At 33.8% G+C, this 22567-nt stretch overlaps 2 protein-coding genes across 2 annotated transcripts; both read left to right on the top strand.

Annotated features, from left to right (window-relative positions):
- The first annotated feature begins 5044 nt into the window (after window positions 1–5044).
- On the top strand, window positions 5045–7552 carry LOC114755140 (putative disease resistance protein RGA4). Its single transcript, XM_028944015.1, has one exon. The coding sequence runs from the start codon at window positions 5045–5047 to the stop codon at window positions 7550–7552; it is 2508 nt and encodes an 835-aa protein (XP_028799848.1).
- Window positions 7553–18247: 10695 nt separating this feature from the next.
- LOC114755141 (putative disease resistance protein RGA4) lies at window positions 18248–20749 on the top strand. The gene has a single exon (XM_028944016.1). The coding sequence runs from the start codon at window positions 18248–18250 to the stop codon at window positions 20747–20749; it is 2502 nt and encodes an 833-aa protein (XP_028799849.1).
- The last annotated feature ends 1818 nt before the right edge of the window (window positions 20750–22567 follow it).

The following is a 22567-nucleotide window of genomic DNA, read 5'->3' on the forward strand; positions in this document are numbered from 1 at the left end:
AGCGGCAAAAATTTTCTCATATTTCATTTGTGCAGATTGGATAATATTGGTGCTTGGAGTGACTGCTTTGCTAGCCAAGCACAACAGATGTAATCCACCCACGAGGTTTAGTAATCTCTTGATTGAATACTTGCATAAGGAGTAGCGTGCTCCTAATTTGATTGTCATTGTCAGAATATTATATAATCTAAATGAGATATTATGGTCTCGTCCTGGCCAAGATGGAATCCCTTCAAGATAGGGACATGGGGCTAAAAAACCTTCTTCTAAATAATTAGGATGGAGTTGTCTTGATTTTGTCTTACTCTTTGAACACCCTTATTTCCCGATCCTCCCCCAAAAAAAGAGAAAAGAAAAGAAAAGTTGTTCCTATAAGTTAGAGATGCATGTTTTCATTAACAAAATAATAATAAAAACTAGAATTTAAAGGTTATATAGCATCTTAATATTATTTCTTAGGTATACCCAACACCTTAATATTTTTTATGATACATTCAGTACCTTGATATTATTTTTTTGGAGCATGTACTACCTTGATATTATTTGTTTTAATAACATTTGGCACCCTAATTTTTAGCGTGCTAGTTGCATTTAAAATAAGATTAAAGTATTGGATGTATTTTTAAAAAAAAAAGCATGTTGAACCATAAAAAAGATTAGAGTCCTGGATGCATATTAAAAATAAGATCAGGTTTTGGATGTACCTTTACTCAATTTTAAGCCCAACCAACCTAACATGATAATTGAATGCGAAGGGGTGTTGAGATGAACAATGCTTTTTGTCATCAATATTTTTTTTTTTGATGGATCGCTCTGTTTTTTTTTTTTCTTTTTTTTTTTTGTTTTTTTTTGCCTTTTTTTTTTTTTTTAACATTTGGGTGATCAAAATTGAAATGCCCACATCTTTTGGGCTTACACACCTCGAGCGTTACCAAAATTCCACAAAGCACTGCCAAAGTCAATGAATATCAGGCAGGTTTCAAGCTACAGCCAAACTCCACAAGCTTTCTAACCTCAGACCTCATTTCTAATGATGCTGTTCCAGAAGTGCCAAGAGGTTGAGTCTGCAAGATTAAAAAAGAAGCAACAATTTTAAATATTATCATTGGTTTGGGACACATTTGACATTGCATGTGACGATTATTCTAAAGTTCTTTCTGTTGAATTGATTTTACTAAGGCTTCCTCCTCATCATACCATCAAAGCTCCAGTAGTTACAAGATTTTGCGGAGAAAGGTTACCAGACTGGATTGGAAATATCGTTATTGGCAGCGAAGTGCAGACTTCTTAAGAAGCAATGAAAGTTTATCAACAAATCGGCAACTTCTTTGCAATGCCTCTCTCGCATATCTGCAATATTGATTTTGTTTTTTTTCCCCCCATTTCTTTCTATTCAGTAATACAGCCATTGATACTATAACATTTTCATTTGAATACTTGACAATTACAATCACATTCTAAGAGTTTTTTTCCCCCTCTTTTCTTGACCTGAACAGATTCTGAGGCTGCTGTCTTTATGTTGAGAAAAATGTAGAAGTGAATGACTTGGTCCGCGCTAAATCAATCAACGAAAATATGTTGATAAAAAAAGTAATAAATTTTTAAATAAGTTTAATTATGCGAAACAAAGTAGTATTATGTGAGAACTCGTTGTTCACTCCAAAGAATCAGATAGAAAAGCTAGGGTAGAAGGAATTGAATAATTTGAAGCACAGTACTCTGCATTTCTTTATTGAATATATAGACAAGAATACAATAGCTAGAGGACAAAACGCATTACAAAGAATCAGCAGAAAAATAATTGAGAGCCTATTGAAGCTAGACACATGTAAAGGTGAGAAGATTCTAGACAAGCTATAGCTGATACAATATCAGACTCTTAATACAAAATATGATATAATATGTTATGCTTTAACATTCCCCCTCAAACGAGAGGGTGTGATAGACAGCCCGAGTTTGCGCCTGAAGTGGGAGAACTGAGAGTGAGCAAGAGACTTTGTTAGGCAGTCTGCTACCTGATGACTTGAAGGTATATATCTTATGTCAATACATCGAGAAGCCAGCAGATCTCTAACAAAATGAATATCAATCTCTATATGTTTGCTCCGACTATGTTGAACTGAATTTGAAGCTAGAGCTCGTGCACTAATGTTGTCACACCACAGCACAGCAGGTTGTTTTAAAAACAAGCCTAATTCAAATAATAAAGATGTGATCCATTTTACCTCAGCAGCTCCATCAGCTAATGCTCGATATTCAGACTCAACGCTGGATCTGGAGACCACCCTCTGTTTACGAGAAGACCAGGAAACTAACGTATTACCCAGATAAACACAAAAACCTCCCATGGATTTTCAGTCATCAAGATCAGCAGCCCAATCAGCATCAGTATATGCCATAATTTGTAGAGATGATAGAGGTTTTATGTGCAAGCTATAATTGTATGTTCCTTTCAAATATCTCAGTATACGCTTGACAGCTTGAAAATGGTTCACTGTTGGATTTGATAAAAATTGACTTAGCTTATTTACAGAAAAACCAATATCCGGCCGAGTAGTTGTTAAATACTGTAAGGATCCTATGGCTCTTCTGTACAGAGTGGGATCTTTCATCAATTCACCATCATCAAATGAAAAATGTCTACCTATAACCATAGGTGTTTGGACAGGGGCACAATCTAGCATATTAAATTTCTTTAACAGATCCAATACATATTTCCCTTGATTCAGAAAAATTCCAGAACTGTCTCTAAAAACTTCAAGACCCAGAAAATAGTATAACAGTCCATGATCTTTCAAATAGAACATAGAGTTCAGTTTTTGCACAAAACTTTTAAGATAATCCGAATTGTTTCCAGTGATCAAAATGTCATCCACATAAATCAAAAAAAAGACAGTGATGTTACCCTTTCGAAGTAAGAATAATTCCTAATGTCGCTCAAAGGAGCATAGAATGTAACAAGAAAAGCCGCAGAGCTAAATTGCGCCCTTGGACCTTGGGCCTCTGTACTATAGCGCCTCTCATTGGGCCTTATAAGTTTGTTAGGCCCAATAGAACCCCAAAGAAAAGCTACATAATTTTCTCTCAAAAATGAAATTAACAGTACTAGGATTAAGGAAGCAAAACTATTAAAATAAAATTTAAATATTTAATGTTAATTTATAGAACCAAGCGTATAATTTAACTCTTAATTATACATCAGGTAGTTTCCCGCCTAAACGATTTTAATTTTGTCCTCCTCTTGTGGGGCTGTGTGCATCCGCGTCCCTTCCTCCCCTAATATTTCGAGTCCGACGAGAATGCGACGCCCTCAAGCAAGAGACTGCGACGATGTTGAATGAGAGCATCATGTAAAATTACGTTTTCCAAGTTGTATATATATAAATGTGTACATATAATATCACATTCACGATGTAAAATTCCACAAACGTCCACATCATTGTGTGGGGCAAGTGTGTTTGTAGTCGAGATTCATGTGCCAATAGTAGCTTTGATGCAAAGGCAAAATTACGTTTTCCAAGATCGTGGATTACTCATTCTGGCGATCCAAAAATGTTTTCAATTATAACGTTTTAGAAGTGACATATAATTTCTTTTTTTTTTTGAATTAGGTTATAACTCCCCTTGTATTCGACTCCCAAAGGGATTGACTAATCCGGAGTTTGTCCAAAAAGGCGAGGTGAGATGTCGAAACTGAGACCTGGAGACGAGTGCAACCTTGGGCACCCTTTCTAACCACCAGGCCAAGCGACAGAGCTCAGTGACATATAATTTTCTTTATTCTAAATTATATATCTATTAAAATAAAAATTTGTTTAAAATGTAAAAAAATTTAAATTAAATCTTCATGATGGAACAATTAATTTGGATGGTCCATTTTACCCAAAAAAGAGGGGGGGAAATTGGATGGTCCACATCTCGATCAGCATACAATGTGCTCCCATGTCCCAAAGCCAGCCTTGTGTTTTGGATATTAAAAAGGTGAAAAACGCTGAATGTAGACCAGAAAGATGCCATTTTCATGTGACCAAGCTAAAAGACGTCCGCCTTCTTAGCATCAATGAATTTTTAATGTTTATTTTCTCAAAAAGTGTTCTTTTAATATAAAAAAATAAATAAATGATTACATGAAAAAAATTCAAATTCGACTAAAAGACAAAGACAAAGACTAGACCAGTTGGCATTGGGCCATGATGCACAGATCACAATGCGCATGGAACACACCAAACACACAATACGAACATGGTGAACAGGGAGAAAAACTAAAACAAAGAGAATTGAGGAGGATAAAAGAGCATCCTTCCCAAGCCCCATTCCTGACCAGGTTCTAAGGTGGCATGAATTGATATTTGCGATGGCAAGGAAGAAATGGTTTTGAACCGGAAGAGAGAGGAGAGAGCCATTGTTCTTCATCATCTTCTTCATCAAGCAGAGCTGGAGCTCGGTGGTCTTCTCAGCAGGAGGAGCCGCGACCCCGATCATTACTCCCTTTTCCCCCTTTTTTCATATACACCTCAACTCGTCTAGTCAGCACAATGACACCTAAGCAGACTTGACACCATCAATACTGGGTCCAAGTCCTTCTCAATCTATAGGGGTTAACAGTTTTAAACGAAATAAACTTGGGGACCAAAAGCAATGATCTTGAATTTCAGGGATTAAAACCAAATAAAACGTAAACTTGAGGAGGAACAATTGTATCATCCTTTTTTTAAGGAAAAAAAAAAACTCTCTCTAAATGTGTATATGTATTCTTCTTTGGTCCTACAAGGCATTTACTATTTTACAATAATAAAGAAATATTTTAAATCTCATTAATCTTAATTTTACTTATGTTTAATATATGCTTTCTTTAATTAAAAATATATAAAAACAATAAATTAAATATAAAATTGTACATCGATATAATAAATTTAACGAAATCACTTGTATTAAAAATGTAAAAGCCCTTCTTGCTATTTATATGCAAGCTGGAGTTTGCAGCGATACTCACCAAACTCAAAAACCAAAAATCATAAGAATTTCTTTCAACCACACCAAAAAGATGGACGCCATTGCTGGGAATGTTTTTCAGGGACTGACCTCTGTGGCTCTTGAAGAGTTCAAATTGCTGCGGAATGCTAAACATGATGCAGAAAGCATGAAGAACACGATCCTTGCCATCAGAGCTACACTGTTGGATGCAGAGGCAAGGGCCAACAATAACCATCAAGTCAGCTTTTGGCTGAAGAGATTGAAAGATGTCCTCTATGATGCAGATGACCTGCTTGATGATTTGTCCACTGAAGCTTTGAGGAGGGGAATCATGACAAGAAAGGTAGCAAAGAAGGTACGGATCTTCTTCTCAAAATCAAACCAAGTTGTTTATAACTTTAAGATGGCTCATAAATTGAGGGAACTCAGGGGAAGGCTAGGTGAAATTGATACGGACAAGAAACAATTTGATTTCGATGACCACCCTCCTAAGCCTTTATCTCTACTAGAGGAACGAAAGCAAACATACTCTTTTGTGCAAGAAGATGAAATCATTGGGAGAGAAAAGGAAAAGGATATGATTTTAAGTTATTTGTTAGACAATGATGCAGAAGCTAGTGTTTCAATTATTCCCATTGTTGGATTTGGAGGGTTAGGAAAGACTACACTTGCTCAAATTGTGTACAATCATGTGGATGTTCAAAAACATTTTGGGTTGCAAAGGTGGGTATGTGTGTCTGATGAATTTGACGTAAAACAAATAGCACAAAAGATTTTAGAGCAAAAAAGTTCAAAAGAGATGGAGGAAGTGCAACAAGATCTTAGACAATTAATAGAGGGGAAGAAGTTTTTGATCGTGTTAGATAATGTGTGGAATGATGATGTTGATCTTTGGCGTAAGTTGAGAAGTTTACTGACCATGGGAGAAGAGGGGAGCATGATAATTGTTACCACACGTAGTGGAAAGGTGGGAAAGATGATGGGCAACTATCCGCCAATTATCCTTGAAGGTTTAGATGGTAAAAGATCGTGGGAGTTGTTTTGTAGAATGGCTTTCGAAGGGGATAGAGAGTCAAATGATAAGAAGTTGTTAGAAATTGGCAATGAGGTTGTAAAGAAATGTGGAGGAGTTCCTCTTGCTATTAGAGCGGTTGGAAGGCTTGTGTATGATAAAATCTTAGAAGGAATAACAGATCTATCATACTTAAGGAATTGTGAGCTTTGGAAGGTAGATAAGTTGGAGGAGAGAATCTTTGCTATTCTTAAACTCTCTTATGATAATCTTCCTTCACCCATGAAAAATTGTATTGCTTTTTGTTCCTTGTTTCCAAAAGATTTTGTGTTCAAGAAGCAAACACTAATTCAAATGTGGGTGGCCGAAGGATTCATTCAATCAGCTAATCAGATGAGGTGTGAGGAGGATCTTGGGAATGAATACTTTATGAATCTGCTTTCAAGATCCTTCTTCCAAAATATCATAAGAGATGAATATGGTGACATAGAGACATGCAAAATGCATGATCTCATTCATGATTTAGCACAATTTATAGCAAAGGATGAGTATCTTCTCATTAAAGAAGAAAAAGCAGAGAGTACTAAAGACACAATACGTCACTTAGCATATGATGTGCCGAGAGAAAATTGGGAAGTTCCAACTTCCTTTCTTGAGTTTGAAAAATTAAGAACAATGCTTTTGCTCACCCACTCTTTTTCTCGTCAGAAGGACCACCCTATTTTTGATTTGGTTGCATCAAAACTGAAATTGTTACGTGTTTTGAACCTAAGTAATTCATGCACGACCAAAATTCCGAAAAGCATTGAAAAATTGAAGCATCTAAGATTTCTTGATCTTTCATGTAATAATATCAAGCAGGTCCCAAGAACTATTACCAAACTCCACAACTTGCAAACCTTAAACCTCGCATGCAATTCATCAATTCGGGAATTGCCTGAAGACATTAGTAAATTAGTAAGCTTGAGGCATCTTGATCTTAACTTTTGTGATGGGTTGGAATGGATGCCAAATGGTTTGCGGCAATTAACTTCTCTTCAGACCTTGACAGATTTTGTAGTAGATAACAAGCAGATGCATGAGAAAAGGGCAAGTGCAAGGATAAGTGAATTGGGTGAGCTTAACAACTTGAAAGGGCGTCTAACAATAAGCGGGTTGAAACACCTGAGGTCAAACCCTGAAGAGGCCGAGTCTGCAAGATTAAAAGAGAAGCAACATCTTCAATGTTTATCCTTCTATTGGGACCCAATATACTCTCCGTTTGGTGAATTCTCTAACGATGCTTCTGATGAATTGATTTTAGAAAGGCTTCGTCCTCATCATACCATCAAACGTTTACACATTAGAAGATTTTGTGGAGAAAGGTTACCAGACTGGATTGGAAATCTCGTGGAACTGCGACTTCTTCGACTCATTGATTGCAGGTATCTGAGATCGCTCCCTGAAGGCCTTCGTAATCTCAGATCATTAAAAGCAATGAGCATAATTGGATGCCCATTGTTGTTGGCTGACGATGTACATGTTCGCCAAAATTTTGCTCACGTTCCATGCGTCGCAATTGCATAATATTGGTGTTGGAGTGAATGCATTGCACGCCAAGCCCAACACATGCAATCCACCCACAGCAGCGTAGTAATCTTTTGATAGAATAATGTTTGAGCAAGCAGTAACATGCTCATTATTAATCCCTTTTTTGTATGCGTTTATTTCACTGCCTTTATTGTGGACACATGTGATTTGATATTGTTGTGGGACGTCTCTTTCAACAGTTAATTTATCTCCTTTTTAGTTTTTTTTTAATTAATATTCATTGGGGACAATTTGATATTTTTCGCCTGAGTACTTGGTAAATATGATCACATTCTAGGGTTGCCATCTATGAATAATGTGTTCTTGAGAAAACTGTGCTTGTTGATGGAAAAAAAATTTTTTAACGATTTCATAATTAAATTTAATTATATCAAACAAAGTATCATCATGTGAAAACTTGTTCTTTAAAAATATTGAAATATAATATCAAATCTGTTCAATGCCATATTATATTTTATATAACCTGCAATGCTTTATGTTTTTTTTTTTCCCTGGTTTTATTGCGCTATTCATGTTGTAGTTTAGTTACATGTTCACTATACATGACTCCTAGCAACACATATGGCCATATTTCCTTTTTTTTTTTAAAAACAAATAATTTCAGAAATATTTTAAATTAAAAATTATAGAAATTATATGGAGCTATATATCTACAAGAAAAAATAACATATTATTAGTATTAGGAGAAAAAAGTGAACGACAACCCAATCTCCTCGAGTCTGAACTTTGAATCCCCTTCTCTTTCTTAATTTTCACGCCTCTTTTTCCTGTTTTGCTTATTAGAGTAACACATAAATATCTACATTAAAAATTTTTTAAAAAAAACTGAAACTAACACAAACAATTAAACAGTAATTGAAATGTGAAATTTCTGGGCCAAAATTGGATTGATTCTTATCCCTCACCAAAATTTTAAACCCGACCGACCAAACTTAAAAACTAAGTGAGAACTGATAAGGGAGGAATGGAAATTTCGAAAAGAAGAGAAAAAATGATTGGTAGGAATAATTTCTAATATCACCCAGAGGAGCAGAGAATGCAACAAGAAAAATCGCAGAGCTGAATTGAGCACTTGGACCTTGGGCCTCAATACTATATCGCCTCTCATTCGGCCCAATTGAATTTTTCGGCCCTTAATTACATAATCCCCTTGGGGAAACGTTGGGGATTGCAAAGCTTAGGGCACAAGCTCAATCCAAATCAAACAACCCAGCCAGAGGGGAGGACGGAACGAAATCCACTCCCATCGGAAACTTCTCTTTCACCATGATTCCGGCAAGCCCAACTAAATTAAATTTTCAATTAGTTTTTATATTTAAGACTGGAGCTTTTTTTTTTTTTTTTTTTACCACAAGCATTTTTAGATGCTTGTATCAATAAATATTTTAATTATAATAAAAGTAATAGTAGTATATTTCAATGGCATATGTCCATATGTGTATGCCCATTTATATTTTGACAATGCGCCAACCCCCTTGTAAGTTGCACTGCAATCCAACAACTAAGCAAAGATAGAGGCAAAGACCAACAAGTCAACGAATAACCTTCTGTGGAATTAAAAGCAAATGAAATATGGATCCTGCTTGAAACGGATAATATGAGCATTAAAGTAATTCCGTCGGTCTAAAGTTTTTTTCCTATCACTTACTGAAAAGATGGACGCCATCACTGTGAACGTTTTTCAGGGATTGACCTGTTTGGCTCTTGGAGAGTTCAAGCTGTTTTGGAATGCTAAAGATGATGTAGAAAAGATGAAGAACACAGTCCGTGCAATCGGACGTACCCTTTTGGATGGAGAGGCAAAGGCCAAGGACCATCAAGACGAATTGATTTTAGATAGGCTACAACCACATCATACCGTCTAAAGTCTAACCAATAAAGGATTTTGTGGAGAAAGATTACCGGCTTGGATTGGAAATCTCTTATCATTGCAACATCTTGAGCTCTATCACTGCAAGTATTTGACATCACTTCCCGAAGGCATTTGTGATCTCAGATCATTACAGAGAGATTCAAGGTGTTGTCTTGTTCTACAGTATTTGATCTAATCTTAAGTTCAATTTTATTTGGCGCGAAAGTTTTATTAGTAGGCGATCTGTAAATATTTTTATGAGCTTTTTCTGAATATGGAAGTATGTCTTGACCATAGTGAGTTTTTAGGACCTAACTCATCTAAATTTTTATTAACTAGATAAGTTCAATTTTGTTAATTGCATGAAACTTTAAGACCGAGTCTCCTTTCATTTCATTAATCCACTCACGTTAAAATGACGCGGCCAACTCCAAGTTTCTGTCGCCACAACCAAGACGTGCCCAATCTTTGGGTTTTAAATAGTGTGGCACATACAAGTCCCGGATCAACTAGGCGTCTATATGTCAATTCAAAACTTTTAAGGCTCAAGTTTGGGGAATACAATCTTTCACTCTACTCTATATTTATTATAGAGCCCTATTATTATTTATATGAAGGCAAATTTGAGGGACCAAAAGTTGTATGAGCCTTATCATTTATTATACCAAATTTGATTTCATGTGAGACTTTCTAAATCAAATCAAGTCCACTTATATTTAAATATTCTAATTAAATTATTAATGTTTGACAATGTGAAGTATCTAAATTATTGTTTAGCTCTTCCTTAATCCCTATGAAGCTTTAAAAGCCACTAGTATATTAAATGGGTGTTTGGTTAAAGGTGTCATAATGAATTTAATCAAAATACAAGCGTTTGGGTAAAAATTGTAAAAACCAAAATTTAGATAAATAATTAACGAGCACTAAATGCCCAAAGCAATGTCGGAATTATAGCGCAGAGTCAAAAGTGGGCGTTGTGAGAAATGGGGAAGTAGCCCTTTCCCTCCTCTACCCCTTTTATTACTATTGGATTAAATTTCAATAGTCCAAGTTAAATATTTTAAAGATATTATTATTTTTAGACAAAAAAATTGTAATTTTACATAAATAAGTCTGAATGGTTAAAATTTGGTCAGAACAATTTACAACTGTAAATTATTGCTAAATTACTGTAGATTTATTTATATTTTTAAAAATAAAATTACAATATTTTTTGTCTCAAAATAATACTCCTTGAGTAGATTAAAGATATTAGTTGAATTAGTTAATATGATATATATTTTTTAAAACATCTTAAGTATTTCTCTCTTTTTTTTACTTGATTATTGTTGAGAGAATATTAATAAAATTAATTTTAAAAAATAATAAATATATAATATAGGTCTATTATATCACACTAATATTTTTGAGAAAACATATAGGATTGGGATTTGAGCAATGGGGCGGGGGAGAGAAGTTGTCCCCGCAATAGACTGACGTCTCTACTCTTGTCCTTCCGCGTCAATGGGAATTTGACAACACATTCAATTCATGCAGTGCCTGTGGGGCTGAAGTGCTGGATGTTACTCGGCCTATCTTGACCGGCATATCCCCATCCTAACCAATTTGGAAAGGGGCATAATAAATAAAATCAATTTGGAAAGGGACATAATAAAATTTTTTTAGAACGAGACAGCATCAGTACTGGACTTATTATCAGGACGGGATTATCTGGTATATGTAATTCTTAAAAAGAAACTAATTCATCTGTCTTACTTTATAAACTTTATATTAGATTGTTTTCTATATGCTTTTTATTAAGCAAAAAAAGGGTGAGTGATTTTTTCTATCTTTTTTTCCCCTAGAAGATTTATTTATCTTCCTGACCCAGTTTTTGAGATGCAGAAGCAATTTGAGAGTTATTCTCCAAACTTAGTAATTAACAGATTCATTTTTATATAAAAGGCGAGAAGGCGCAGCGCCGGTGAATGATCGAAAAGTCCATATGACAATGATAAATAAAGTTATTTCAACATCTTCATATTTTCGTACACATGCCACATGTAAACACAAGAATAATACGTGAATGACTGAATAAAACAAACTATTATATACTAATTGATTTCATTATTTGATCCTTGACGCTTCTGCTTGATTTTTTTTTTTCAATAGTGTTTTTTTTTAATTTTTTCTTATGAAAGTTTTTTTTTAAACCTAAAAAGGAACTATACATGTGATAATTATATATATATATATATGTATATCTTATTATATATAGCCTTTTTACATGGATTTATGTTCAGATGAAAAACTGTAGAAGTCCAAATTGGAAAAGAAATAAAAGATTAAAAAAAGGACCCAAATAGCATTAGCTCAATTTAAATTTTTTAAAAAAAAACCTATGCAAGACATTCTGGTCTCGTTCCAATTCTGTCCCATCCCACTCGGGACAGGACGGAACACAAGATAAAAACCCCGTCCCATTCTTGTTTACTAGAACAGGATGGGTGTTTGGCAACCCTAAAAAATGTTTCTCAAAAGTACTTTTCTGTAAAACGAGACAAATTTTTCCACATATTTATTTTGTAAACCGTAAAAGCACTTTTGAAACCATGGTTTGGTTTGAATCCAAACACCTCCCAAGACAGGTTTATCCTAGTCTGAGTAATAGTAAAGATATACCCCATTCCTTCATAATATAAGAAATTTTCTATTAAAAAAAAAATTGTCCAACACATAAGAAGTTGACAGAGCAATTGGCAAAACAAAAAAACAAAAAAGAAATTGAAAGAGTAATTAATGATATTTTTTTCAATTTTACCCTTGTTATAAGAAGGAGAGAAGAAATTAGAGGAAATTGCAAGATAAAGACCTATAAATATATAAAATTATAATTTGAGATCTTAAATTTTAAAAATAGCAAATAAGAACATGACATGTTTCCGCATAGAACGCGGGATGAAAAAGCATAGTGGATGATGGTGAAATTGTACAAGGAGTGTGCTGGGACCATTTAGATATTGGCCAATGTGAGCTAACTTAATTCTCCCCTCTTTTGCTTTTAAGGAAATGATTTTACAAAAACCACAAATCGTTGTTAGTTAGGTAATAGTTAACTAATCTACTTCAGGGGTGTTTGGGTGATTATCCAAACACTATAGAGAAAACCAAAATCATGATTTTGGCAGAAGCAGAAATTTTCTGCTTTTAGAGGAAAAAAAGAGTGTAAGAACTTATGGGATATGTGTCTTATTGTTTTTAAAATAAGATAATATTTTTCTGTTGGTAAAAATTATTCATTTTTTACAAAAAAATTTTTTAATCTCATAATTTATAAATATATATACACATATTAATTATTTATTAATTATATTATTTTATATATTATTAATTATGTTAGTAAAAATCATTTTGTTAACAATTTTATTCTTTCAAATTAAAATATATTATAAAATTTATCTTTATATAATTATCATATTAACTTATGCCCTTTTTAGTAATTTGTACATATAAAAAGTATTTCTGGTGACAGCTATCCAAACATTTTCAATTCTCAGAATCATTTTTCACAAAATTTATTCTCCCCATAATCTATTCTCTAAACCATGGTTTGGTTACATCCAACCACCCCCTTCAAGGGTTTGTGTGGTGAGAATCGGACCAGCTGCCGTCAATCTTATCCTTTTGAGTCAATGTGAACTGGGAAAAAGAGTTCGATGGTGATTAAGATATGGCTGAAATTTCAAACTAAAGCCATACTCAGCAGCTTCCACAATCACTACTCTTAGCCGAGGCCTTATGATTAACGTTTATGATTTAAAACACTCACAGATTCATAATCAATATATAAATATTATGCTTTAATTATTTTTTTATATCATGACATTTCAATTCTTTGGAGTATTATATTAAATGTTTTTTAATCAAACCAACGGTGCTCTTTTAGGGGCAGATAATTAAGTTCAAACTTTAATGCAAAGAGAAAGTCACAAAAACCTTTTGCGGTGCAAGTAGGAAGTTACTCTCTCAGTTCTTCATAAAGAACACCACTATTTTACCAAAACAGAGGAAAATTTTTATTCTCCTCAAAAGTGTTACTCCTCCAGTCCTGAATATAGGACCCAATTCTTGAGTTGAGTTTGATCCTAAATATAAGACCCATTTTTTATATTTATTAATTTTCTCTAAATTATCCATATGGATACTCCTTCAATCCTAATCAAGCAGAAGATGAAGAGAGAGCATTAAGAAAGATAGTTATGGTGTTTTAGGAAAAATGTGTCATTTTTCTTATAATTAACTAACTTACCTAACTTTATTAATATAATCAAATTAATTAAATGGATCTTATATTAAGGATCGGAGGAGTACAAATGATTCTTAAGCAATGCTCCTACTTTTTTTTTGGTAGGTAAAGTAAGGATATCTTAAAACACATTGGATTTAAAAATAATTTTTTTTGGATTTAGAATGATTAAAGAATAATCCTCCTAACAAAAAAGCTTTTTGATATTTGAATTTGTGTTCTTCTTATTGTGAGGTTAAGGTTGCAACTTTCTTAACTAACAATTTGTTAATACAATGCTCCCACTTTAATGAGAGGTATAAGAAAATTTAAATGAAGTTTTGGGAAGAAATTAAAAAAAACACAAGAAGGAAAGAAAACGATGAAATGAATGAAACGAAGCCACCTCTCATGTTCCTCTGCGCAGACGCCACTGCTGGGAGCGTGATTTGATTTTTTGACGTTGTTTCAATGTGTGTCAGAGGTTACTGGGCTACGATTGGACCTGGCTTCACTCCGCTGCCCTCCTCTACCCAAAACACTGCCGTTTTGGGTGCAAAATGAGGGGAGCTGATTGCTTTTTTTTTTTTTTTTTTTTGTATTTTGAAGTTTTTTTTAGTAGAATCTATATAATACTGAATGTGACAAAAAATTATTTTAGGATATTTGATACTTATAAAAAAAATATTTTAAGATACTAAATGTATCAAAAAATATTTTAGAGTATTAAGTGTACCAAAAATTATTATGAGACATTAGGTGCTACCAAAAAAAAGTTTTAGATGCTACTAAAAAAAACTTCAAAATATAAAAAAAAAAAAAAAAAGCAATCAGCTCCCCTTATTTTATACCCAAAACGGCAGTGTTTTGGATAGAGGAGGGACCTTGGCAGCGGAGCAAAGCCATGTCCGGCTACGAATGCTTTTTAAATTTCAGAGAATTACAATTTTTTTCATTTTTTTTACTTGATTATTATTAAAAAATATTAATAAATTTAATATAAAAAATAAAAAATATATATAATATATCTTACATATAAGATTATATTAATTTTTAATTAGGTTATATATTAAGAATAAAAAATAATATTTTTTAAAATATTAAATCTGGATGATATGGGAGATAAGCTGTCCCCACAGTGAACTGACGTCTCTACTCTCATCCTTCCGCGTCAATGGCAATTCCACAGCACATTCAATTCATGCATGTGCCTGTGGGCCCGACGTGGTGGATACTACACTGCTCAATGGTACGGAATTCTGACTAAATATTGATGATGGAAATAGAAGAAAACCAGGAAGTAAAGTTTTCCCCTCTATATATGTATAATTAATTTTCTACTATGTACGTAACTTCCGCGAAAGTCATAGGAAATCTCTCTCAAACTTCTCAGAGATAGTAACAATAGCTAGAAGTGTTCTTTATTTGGTTTTGTAGACTTCTACATATATCAACATTGTTTTTTTTTTTTGTTTATTTCTTTCTAATCAATAATACAGCCAGCGATGCTATCACATTTTCATCGGAATACTTGTCAATTACAATCACATTCTAAGGGTTTTTTTTTTTTTTTACTACACACTCTAAGGCTGCAGTTTTTAACTTTTAATGATTCTTAAATAATCTTAATTATGGCAAACAAAGTAAAGGATCGCGTGAAAACTTGTTTAACTGTGGTAACGATATTCATATATCGCACTTACTCTGTATAGAGGGTACAAAAAAAAAAAACCAACTCATCAACAATACAAGTCAATTATTCTTCAGTTTTTAATCTCTCGGTCCATGTTTACAAGTTTACTTTCTCGGTGGATTGTTTTAGCGGGTTGCTGGAGTGGCGTCCACGTAGATTTCGGCTGAGATTTTTCATTAATTATTGTTGCTAATGAATTTTTGTCCTTAATATTGTTTGCTAATGATTGTTACCCACAACAAATTGTATCTTGTTGCAAACCAAAACTTGCATAAATAATTAAGTTGGAAGGCAACGACAAGATCTATTATCGTTTTTCTCACGTCCCCGGGAGTTTATAGTAGGTGAAAATTCTCCCCATTTGTTCTCTTATATGATCTGTTATATAAATAGGTAAATGTTCTTTTTCATTATAAATAATAATCATATGACCGATCATGGTGGGTATAATATGGTTATAATGGTAGATGCTCTGGACCAAGTTATTATTTTCTGTCACTGTTCCGGAAATTACGCACCTAGCCATGACACAATATTAATCGCTATCTCTTTTTGACTTTCTTGTCAACAAATCTCGGTTGTTTGTCTTATATCATATTCATCAGACACGTTTCAACCCAAAATGTTGTTGAAAATCCACGTGTCCCTCCAAATCCCAGTACGGGAATAGTTTATTAGTAAGGGGAGACGATTGCCCATGTATCAGATATTAAATTATGGGAATAATTGACGCAGTAGATTTCACATCTCTGTCTAGCAAATAACGTGAAATGGTAGGTAGAGGTTAAAATTGTAAAAGAATGACTTGGTCTAGCATGTTCAACAACCTTTCTTCCTCGACTGTCTCCTGTCTGATGAATTTATGGCTTAATGCAAATACTGTGTGTTGTTTTTTATAAGCAAGGGGATTTATATTTTCTCCGTTACTGCAACTGAGATGACTATGTTCCCAAGTGAGAAGATAACGAGAAGATGATTCAGTCCATGAGGACAAAGAATGAGAGCCTAGGGGAAGTCACAGGATGAGTTAAATTTAACAACATGGGAATAAAAGAAAACCAGAGAGCTGAGTTCTAGGGTGGATGTGTGGGTGTGTCTTAATTTTCTACCGTGCGTAACTTCCGCGAAAGTCAAAGAAAATCACTTTCTAAAGTCATAAATCATCATTACGTCTCTTATAAATATCATAAATATGAATATTTGAAGAGGTAAAAGTATTTACTATGGAGAGCAAGCACTCTGATGTTGCGCACTTTGACTATGTATCAAAAAGAGAAAAAGAAAAAAAAAAGATTATGGGAAGAATAAATTTTGTGAAAAGGTGATTCTGAGAAGTGAGAGTGTTTAGATAGTTATTATCAGAAGCACTTTTTATATATACAAATTACTAAAAAAAACATAAGTTAATATGATAATTACATAAAAGATAGATTTTATGATATATTTTAATTTCAAAAAATAAATTTATTAATAATATACTTTTTTACCAACATAATTAATAATATATAAGAAAATGTAATTAATAAATAATTAATATATGCATATATATTTATAAACAATAAGATTAAATTTTTTTATAGAAAAATGAATAAAAAGTGTTGTAATAATTAAGATGTTGCATCGATAGAGAGCATTTGTAATAGTTTTTTTTAACTACATAGTACCAAAGCTTTCCTTCAATAAAAGTTTAAAACCTTGTCTATATATTAACTCTCCAATTAAGTCTTATATTAAGGATAAGAATAATAAATTTAGGGAAGGTAGTAATTATTAATATATATATACATATAATATAAGATTATGTTTTTGAAAAAATGAATAATTTTTTGGAAAAATCCCAGAAAAAGCTCTTGGAATATACCAAATCCCAGATTGGGTCCTTAAATTTCGAAAATGACAGAATGGGTCATTGACCCAATCTGTCATTTGTGAAATTCAGGCGAATTGACAATTTTGCCTCTAAGCAAAAGTGAGTAGTTATTCTCTAAACAAATATAGGTAACGCTTACACTGTTCTAGTGATTACAATATTCGTTGTAGTTAATAATAAGGTATTTGACAATAATAAAATACCCGACTATGAAAAAATGAGTAGTTATTCTCTATTCAAATCTAGATAATGCTTACATTGTTCTAGTGATTACAGAATTAGTTGTAGTTAATAACAAGACACCTGATTATGAAAAAGTGAGTAATTATTCGCTACACGAATCTAGGTAACACCTAAACTCTTATAGTGATTCCTTGAATCATTATAGTGAATGAATAAATGAGGGCAAAATTGTCAATTCGTCTGAATTTCACAAATGACAGATTGGGTCAATGACCCATTCTGTTATTTTTGAAATTTAAGAACCCAATCTGGCATTTCCCATATTCCAAGGACTTTTTTTGGGATTTTCCCTAATTTTTTTTACCAGAAAAATATTATTTTAGGGGGAAGGAGAATCGGTCAAAAGATAAAAGAATCAGGGAGGAGGGGAAGGCGTGAAGATAACACTGATGGAGCAAACAATTTCGCTGACAACATTGGTTCAAAAAGTGAAAAAATGGGCAAACCATGGTTTTAAAAAATTAAAGGGTGTTTGGATATTTTTTAGACTAAATCTTGGTTTAGGCTTCAAAAGTGCTTTTTCATATAAGCCAAACACCCCCTATTATGTATCAAAAAGAGAAAAAGAAAAAAAAAACAACAAAAAAAAAGAGAAACAAATTTAGCTTTTTTAAACGGCAAGTTGCAAGTTGCTTTTGAAAAAGTAAAAGGCATTCGTTGCTATTAATACCCGAGTTGGAGTTTGCAGCAGTACTCACCAAACCTACAAACTAAGAATCATAAGAATTTCTTTCGCTCACACCAAAAAGATGGACGCCATAGCGGGGAATGTTTTCCAGGGACTGACCTCTTTGGCCCTTGAACAGTTCAAATTGCTGTGGAGTGCTAAACATGATGTAGAAAGCATGAAGAACACGATCCGTGCCATCAGAGCTACACTGTTAGATGCAGAGGCAAGCGCCAACGACAGCCATGAAGTCCGCTTGTGGCTGGAAAGATTGAAAGATGTCCTCTATGATGCGGATGACCTGCTTGATGATTTGTCCACTGAAGCTTTGAGGAGGGGAATCATGACTGGAAACAAGGTGGCAAAGAAGGTACGGATCTTCTTCTCAAAATCAAACCAAGTTGTTTTTAACTTTAAGATGGCTTATAAATTGAGGGAAGTCAGGGGAAGGCTAGATGAAATTGATAATGACAAGAAACGCTTTTATTTGATGGATCATCCTCCTAAGCCTCTGCTTGTACTTGAGGAACGAAAGCAAACATACTCTGTTGTGCAAGATGAAATAATTGGGAGAAAGGAGGAAACGGTTAAGATTTTAAGTTATTTACTAGACAGTAATGTGAAATCTAGCGTTTCGATTATTCCCATTGTTGGATTTGGAGGGTTAGGCAAGACTGCACTTGCTCAAGTTGTGTACAATCATGTGGATGTTCAAAAACATTTTGGGCTGAAAAGGTGGGTATGTGTGTCTGAAGAATTTAATGTAAAACAAGTAGCACAAAAGATTTTAGGGCAAGAAAGTCGGAAAAACTTAGAACAAGTGCAACAAGAACTTAGACAATTAATAGAGGGAAAAAAGTTTTTGATTGTGTTGGACGATGTGTGGAATGAAGATGTTGAGATTTGGGATAAGTTGAAATGCTTATTAACCACAGGTGTAGAGGGAAGCATGATAATTGTTACCACACGTAGTGAGAAGGTGGGAAATATGATGAATGAGACCTATTCGCCAATCATCCTTGAAGGTTTAGATGATGACAGATCATGGGAGTTGTTTTGTAGAATGGCTTTCGAAGGGGGTAGAGAATCAAATAATAAGGAGATGTTAAAAATTGGCATTGATGTTGTAAAGAAATGTGGAGGAGTTCCTCTTGCTATTAGAGCTGTTGGAAGACTTGTGTATGATAAAATCTTAGAAGGAATAACAGATTTGTCATACTTAAGGAATTCTGAGCTTTGGAATATAGATCAGTTGGAGAAGAGAATCTTCACTGTGCTTAAACTCTCTTATGATCATCTTCCTTCACCCATGAAAAATTGCATTGCTTTTTGTTCCTTATTTCCAAAAGGTTTTTTATTCCACACACAAACACTAATTCGAATGTGGGTGGCTGAAGGATTCATTCAATCAACTAATAAGAGGTGTAAGGAAGATCTTGGGAATGAATATTTTATGAATCTACTTTCAAGATCCTTCTTTCAAGATGTCAAAAGAGGTTCTAGTGGTGACATAGTGGGGTGCAAAATGCATGATCTCATTCATGATTTAGCACAATTTATAGCAAAGGATGAGTATCTTCTCATTAAAGAAGAAAAAGCAAAGAGTACTAAAGACACAATACGTCACTTAGCATATGATGTGCCGAGAGAAAATTGGGAAGTTCCAACTTCCTTTCTTGAGTTTGAAAAATTAAGAACAATGCTTTTGTTCACCCATTCTTTTTCTTCTCAGATGGATCACCCAGTTTTTGATTTGCTTGCATCAAAATTGAAATTCTTACGTGTTTTGGACCTCGGGAGTTCGTTCATGAACAAAATTCCGAAAAGCATTGGAAAATTGAAGCATCTAAGATTTCTTGATCTTTCATGTAATGATATCAAGCAAGTCCCAAGAACTATTACCAAACTTTACAACTTGCAAAGCTTAAACCTCAGTTGGAATCCATCAATTCGAGAATTGCCAAAAGACGTTAGTGAATTAGTAAGCTTGAGGCATCTTAACCTTACGGGTTGTGATGGGTTGGAATGGATGCCAAGTGGTTTGCGGCAATTAACTTCTCTTCAAACCTTGACAAATTTTGTAGTAGATAACCGGGAGATGCATAAGAAAAGGGCAAGTGCAAGGATAAGTGAATTGAGTGAGCTCAACAACTTGAGAGGTATTCTAAGAATAAGTGGGTTGAAACACCTGAGGTCAAACCCTGAAGAGGCCCAGTCTGCAAGATTAAAAGAGAAGGAACGTCTTCAACAATTATCCTTATGTTGGGACCCATTATACTCTCCGTCTGGTGAAATCTCGAAAGATGCTTCTGATGAATTGATTCTAGAAAGGCTCCGTCCTCATCATACCATCAAATGTTTAGTCATTGAAAGATTTTGTGGCGAAAGGTTACCAGACTGGATTGGAAATCTCATGGAACTACGATATCTTGAGCTCGTGGATTGCTGGCATTTGACATCACTTCCTGAAGGTCTTCGTAACCTCGCATCATTACAATCACTGCGCATACATAGATGCCCATCGTTTGCCGCTGATGATATTCGGCAAGATTTTGCTCGTATTCCAAGTGTGCGCATTGTATAATATTGGTGGTTGGAGTGAATGCATTGCACGCCAAGCGCAACACATGCGATCCCCCCACAGTGTAGTAATCTTTTGATGGAATAATGTTTGAGTAAGCAGTAATATGCTCATTATTAGTCCCTTTTTTGTATGCGTTTATTTCATTGCCTTTATTGTGGACACGTGATTTGATATTGTTGTGGCATGTCTCTTTCAGCGGTTAATGTATCTCCTTTTTAGTTTTTTTTAAAATTAATATTCACTGGGGACAATTTGATACTTTTTGCCCGAGTGCTTGATAAATATGATCACATTCTAGAGTTGTGATCTGTGAATAATGTGTTCTTGAGAAAACTGTGGATGTTGATTTAAAAAAAAAAAACGATTTCATAATTAAATTTAATTATGTCGAACGAAGTATCATCATCTGAAAACTTGTTCTTTGAAAATATTGGAATGTAATATCAAATTTGGTCAACATCACATTATACTCCTCCGGTTCTAAATATAAGATCCTCTTTATATACTATAAAGAGGGTCCTAAATATGTAAAGAGGGTCTTATATTTAGGATCAGATGAATATTTTATGTAACTCAGAATGCTTGATTTTTTTTCCTGGTTTTCTTGCTATTCATTTTAGTTACATGTGCACTATATATGACTCCTAGCAACATATATGGCCATATTTTCTTTCCTTTTTTTTTTTGAAAAATAATTTCAGATATATTTTAAATAAAAAATTATAGAAATTATATGGAGCTATATGTCTTAAAAGATAAAAATAACATATTATTAGTATTTGGAGAAAAAAGTGTAGGACAACCCTATCTCCTCAAGTCTGAACTTTGAACCACTTCTCTTTCTTAATTTTTACGCCTCTTTTTCCTGTTTTGCTCATTAGAGTAACAAAAAGATGTCTACAATAAAATTTTTTTAAAAAACTGAAAACTTAAACAGTAATTGAAATGTGAATTTCTGGGCCAAAATTGGATTGATTCTTATTCATCACCAAAATTTTAAACCCGACCAACCAAACTTAAAAACTAAGTGAGAACTGAGAAGGGAGGAATGGAAATTTCGAAAAGAAGGAAAAAAAATGATTGGTAGGAATAATTTCTTTTTTTTTTAGAGCATAATTTCTAATACCACTCAGAGGAGCATAGAATGCAATAAGAAAAATCGCACAGCTAAATTGCGCCCTTGGACCTTGGGCCTCACATACTATGTTGCCTCACATTGGGCCTTATGAGTTTGTCAGGCCCAAAATTTCTTTTTGCCCTTAACTGCATAATCCCCTTTCAGAAAATTTGGGGATTGCAGAGCTTAGGGCACAAGCTCAATCCAAATCAAACAACACGACAGACGGAATGAAATCCATTCCCATTGGAAACTTCTCTGTCACCGCGACTCCGGGCTCCGGCTAGCCCAACTAATTAAATTTTTACCTGGTTCTTATGTTAAGGACCCAAGCTATGTTTTTTTTTTTTTTTAATTACATCCATATTTAGATGCTTGTATCAAAAATATTTTAGTTATAATAAAAGTAATACTACCTCCGGTCTTTAATATAAGACCCTATTTGATTTTTATTTTGATCCTAAATATAAGACCCCAATCCACTTTGTCTCTCATATTTATACTTTTTTTCTAAAGTAGCCCTTCTAATAATGATAGTTCTAGTTAATACACTTGATTAGCAAGGATATTTTGGAAAAGACAACACCTATTTAGGACAAATAACTAACTCAACTTACTTCCTTAATCTCCTCAAATTAGTCAACTGGCTCTTATAATTAGGACATGAGGTATTATATTTTAATGACATATGTCCATATACG

This window comes from Neltuma alba, unplaced genomic scaffold (genome assembly GCF_004799145.2).
Source record: "Neltuma alba isolate B1F8T4 unplaced genomic scaffold, ASM479914v2 tig00010231_pilon, whole genome shotgun sequence".
In the NCBI taxonomy this organism is placed as follows: Eukaryota; Viridiplantae; Streptophyta; class Magnoliopsida; order Fabales; family Fabaceae; genus Neltuma; species Neltuma alba.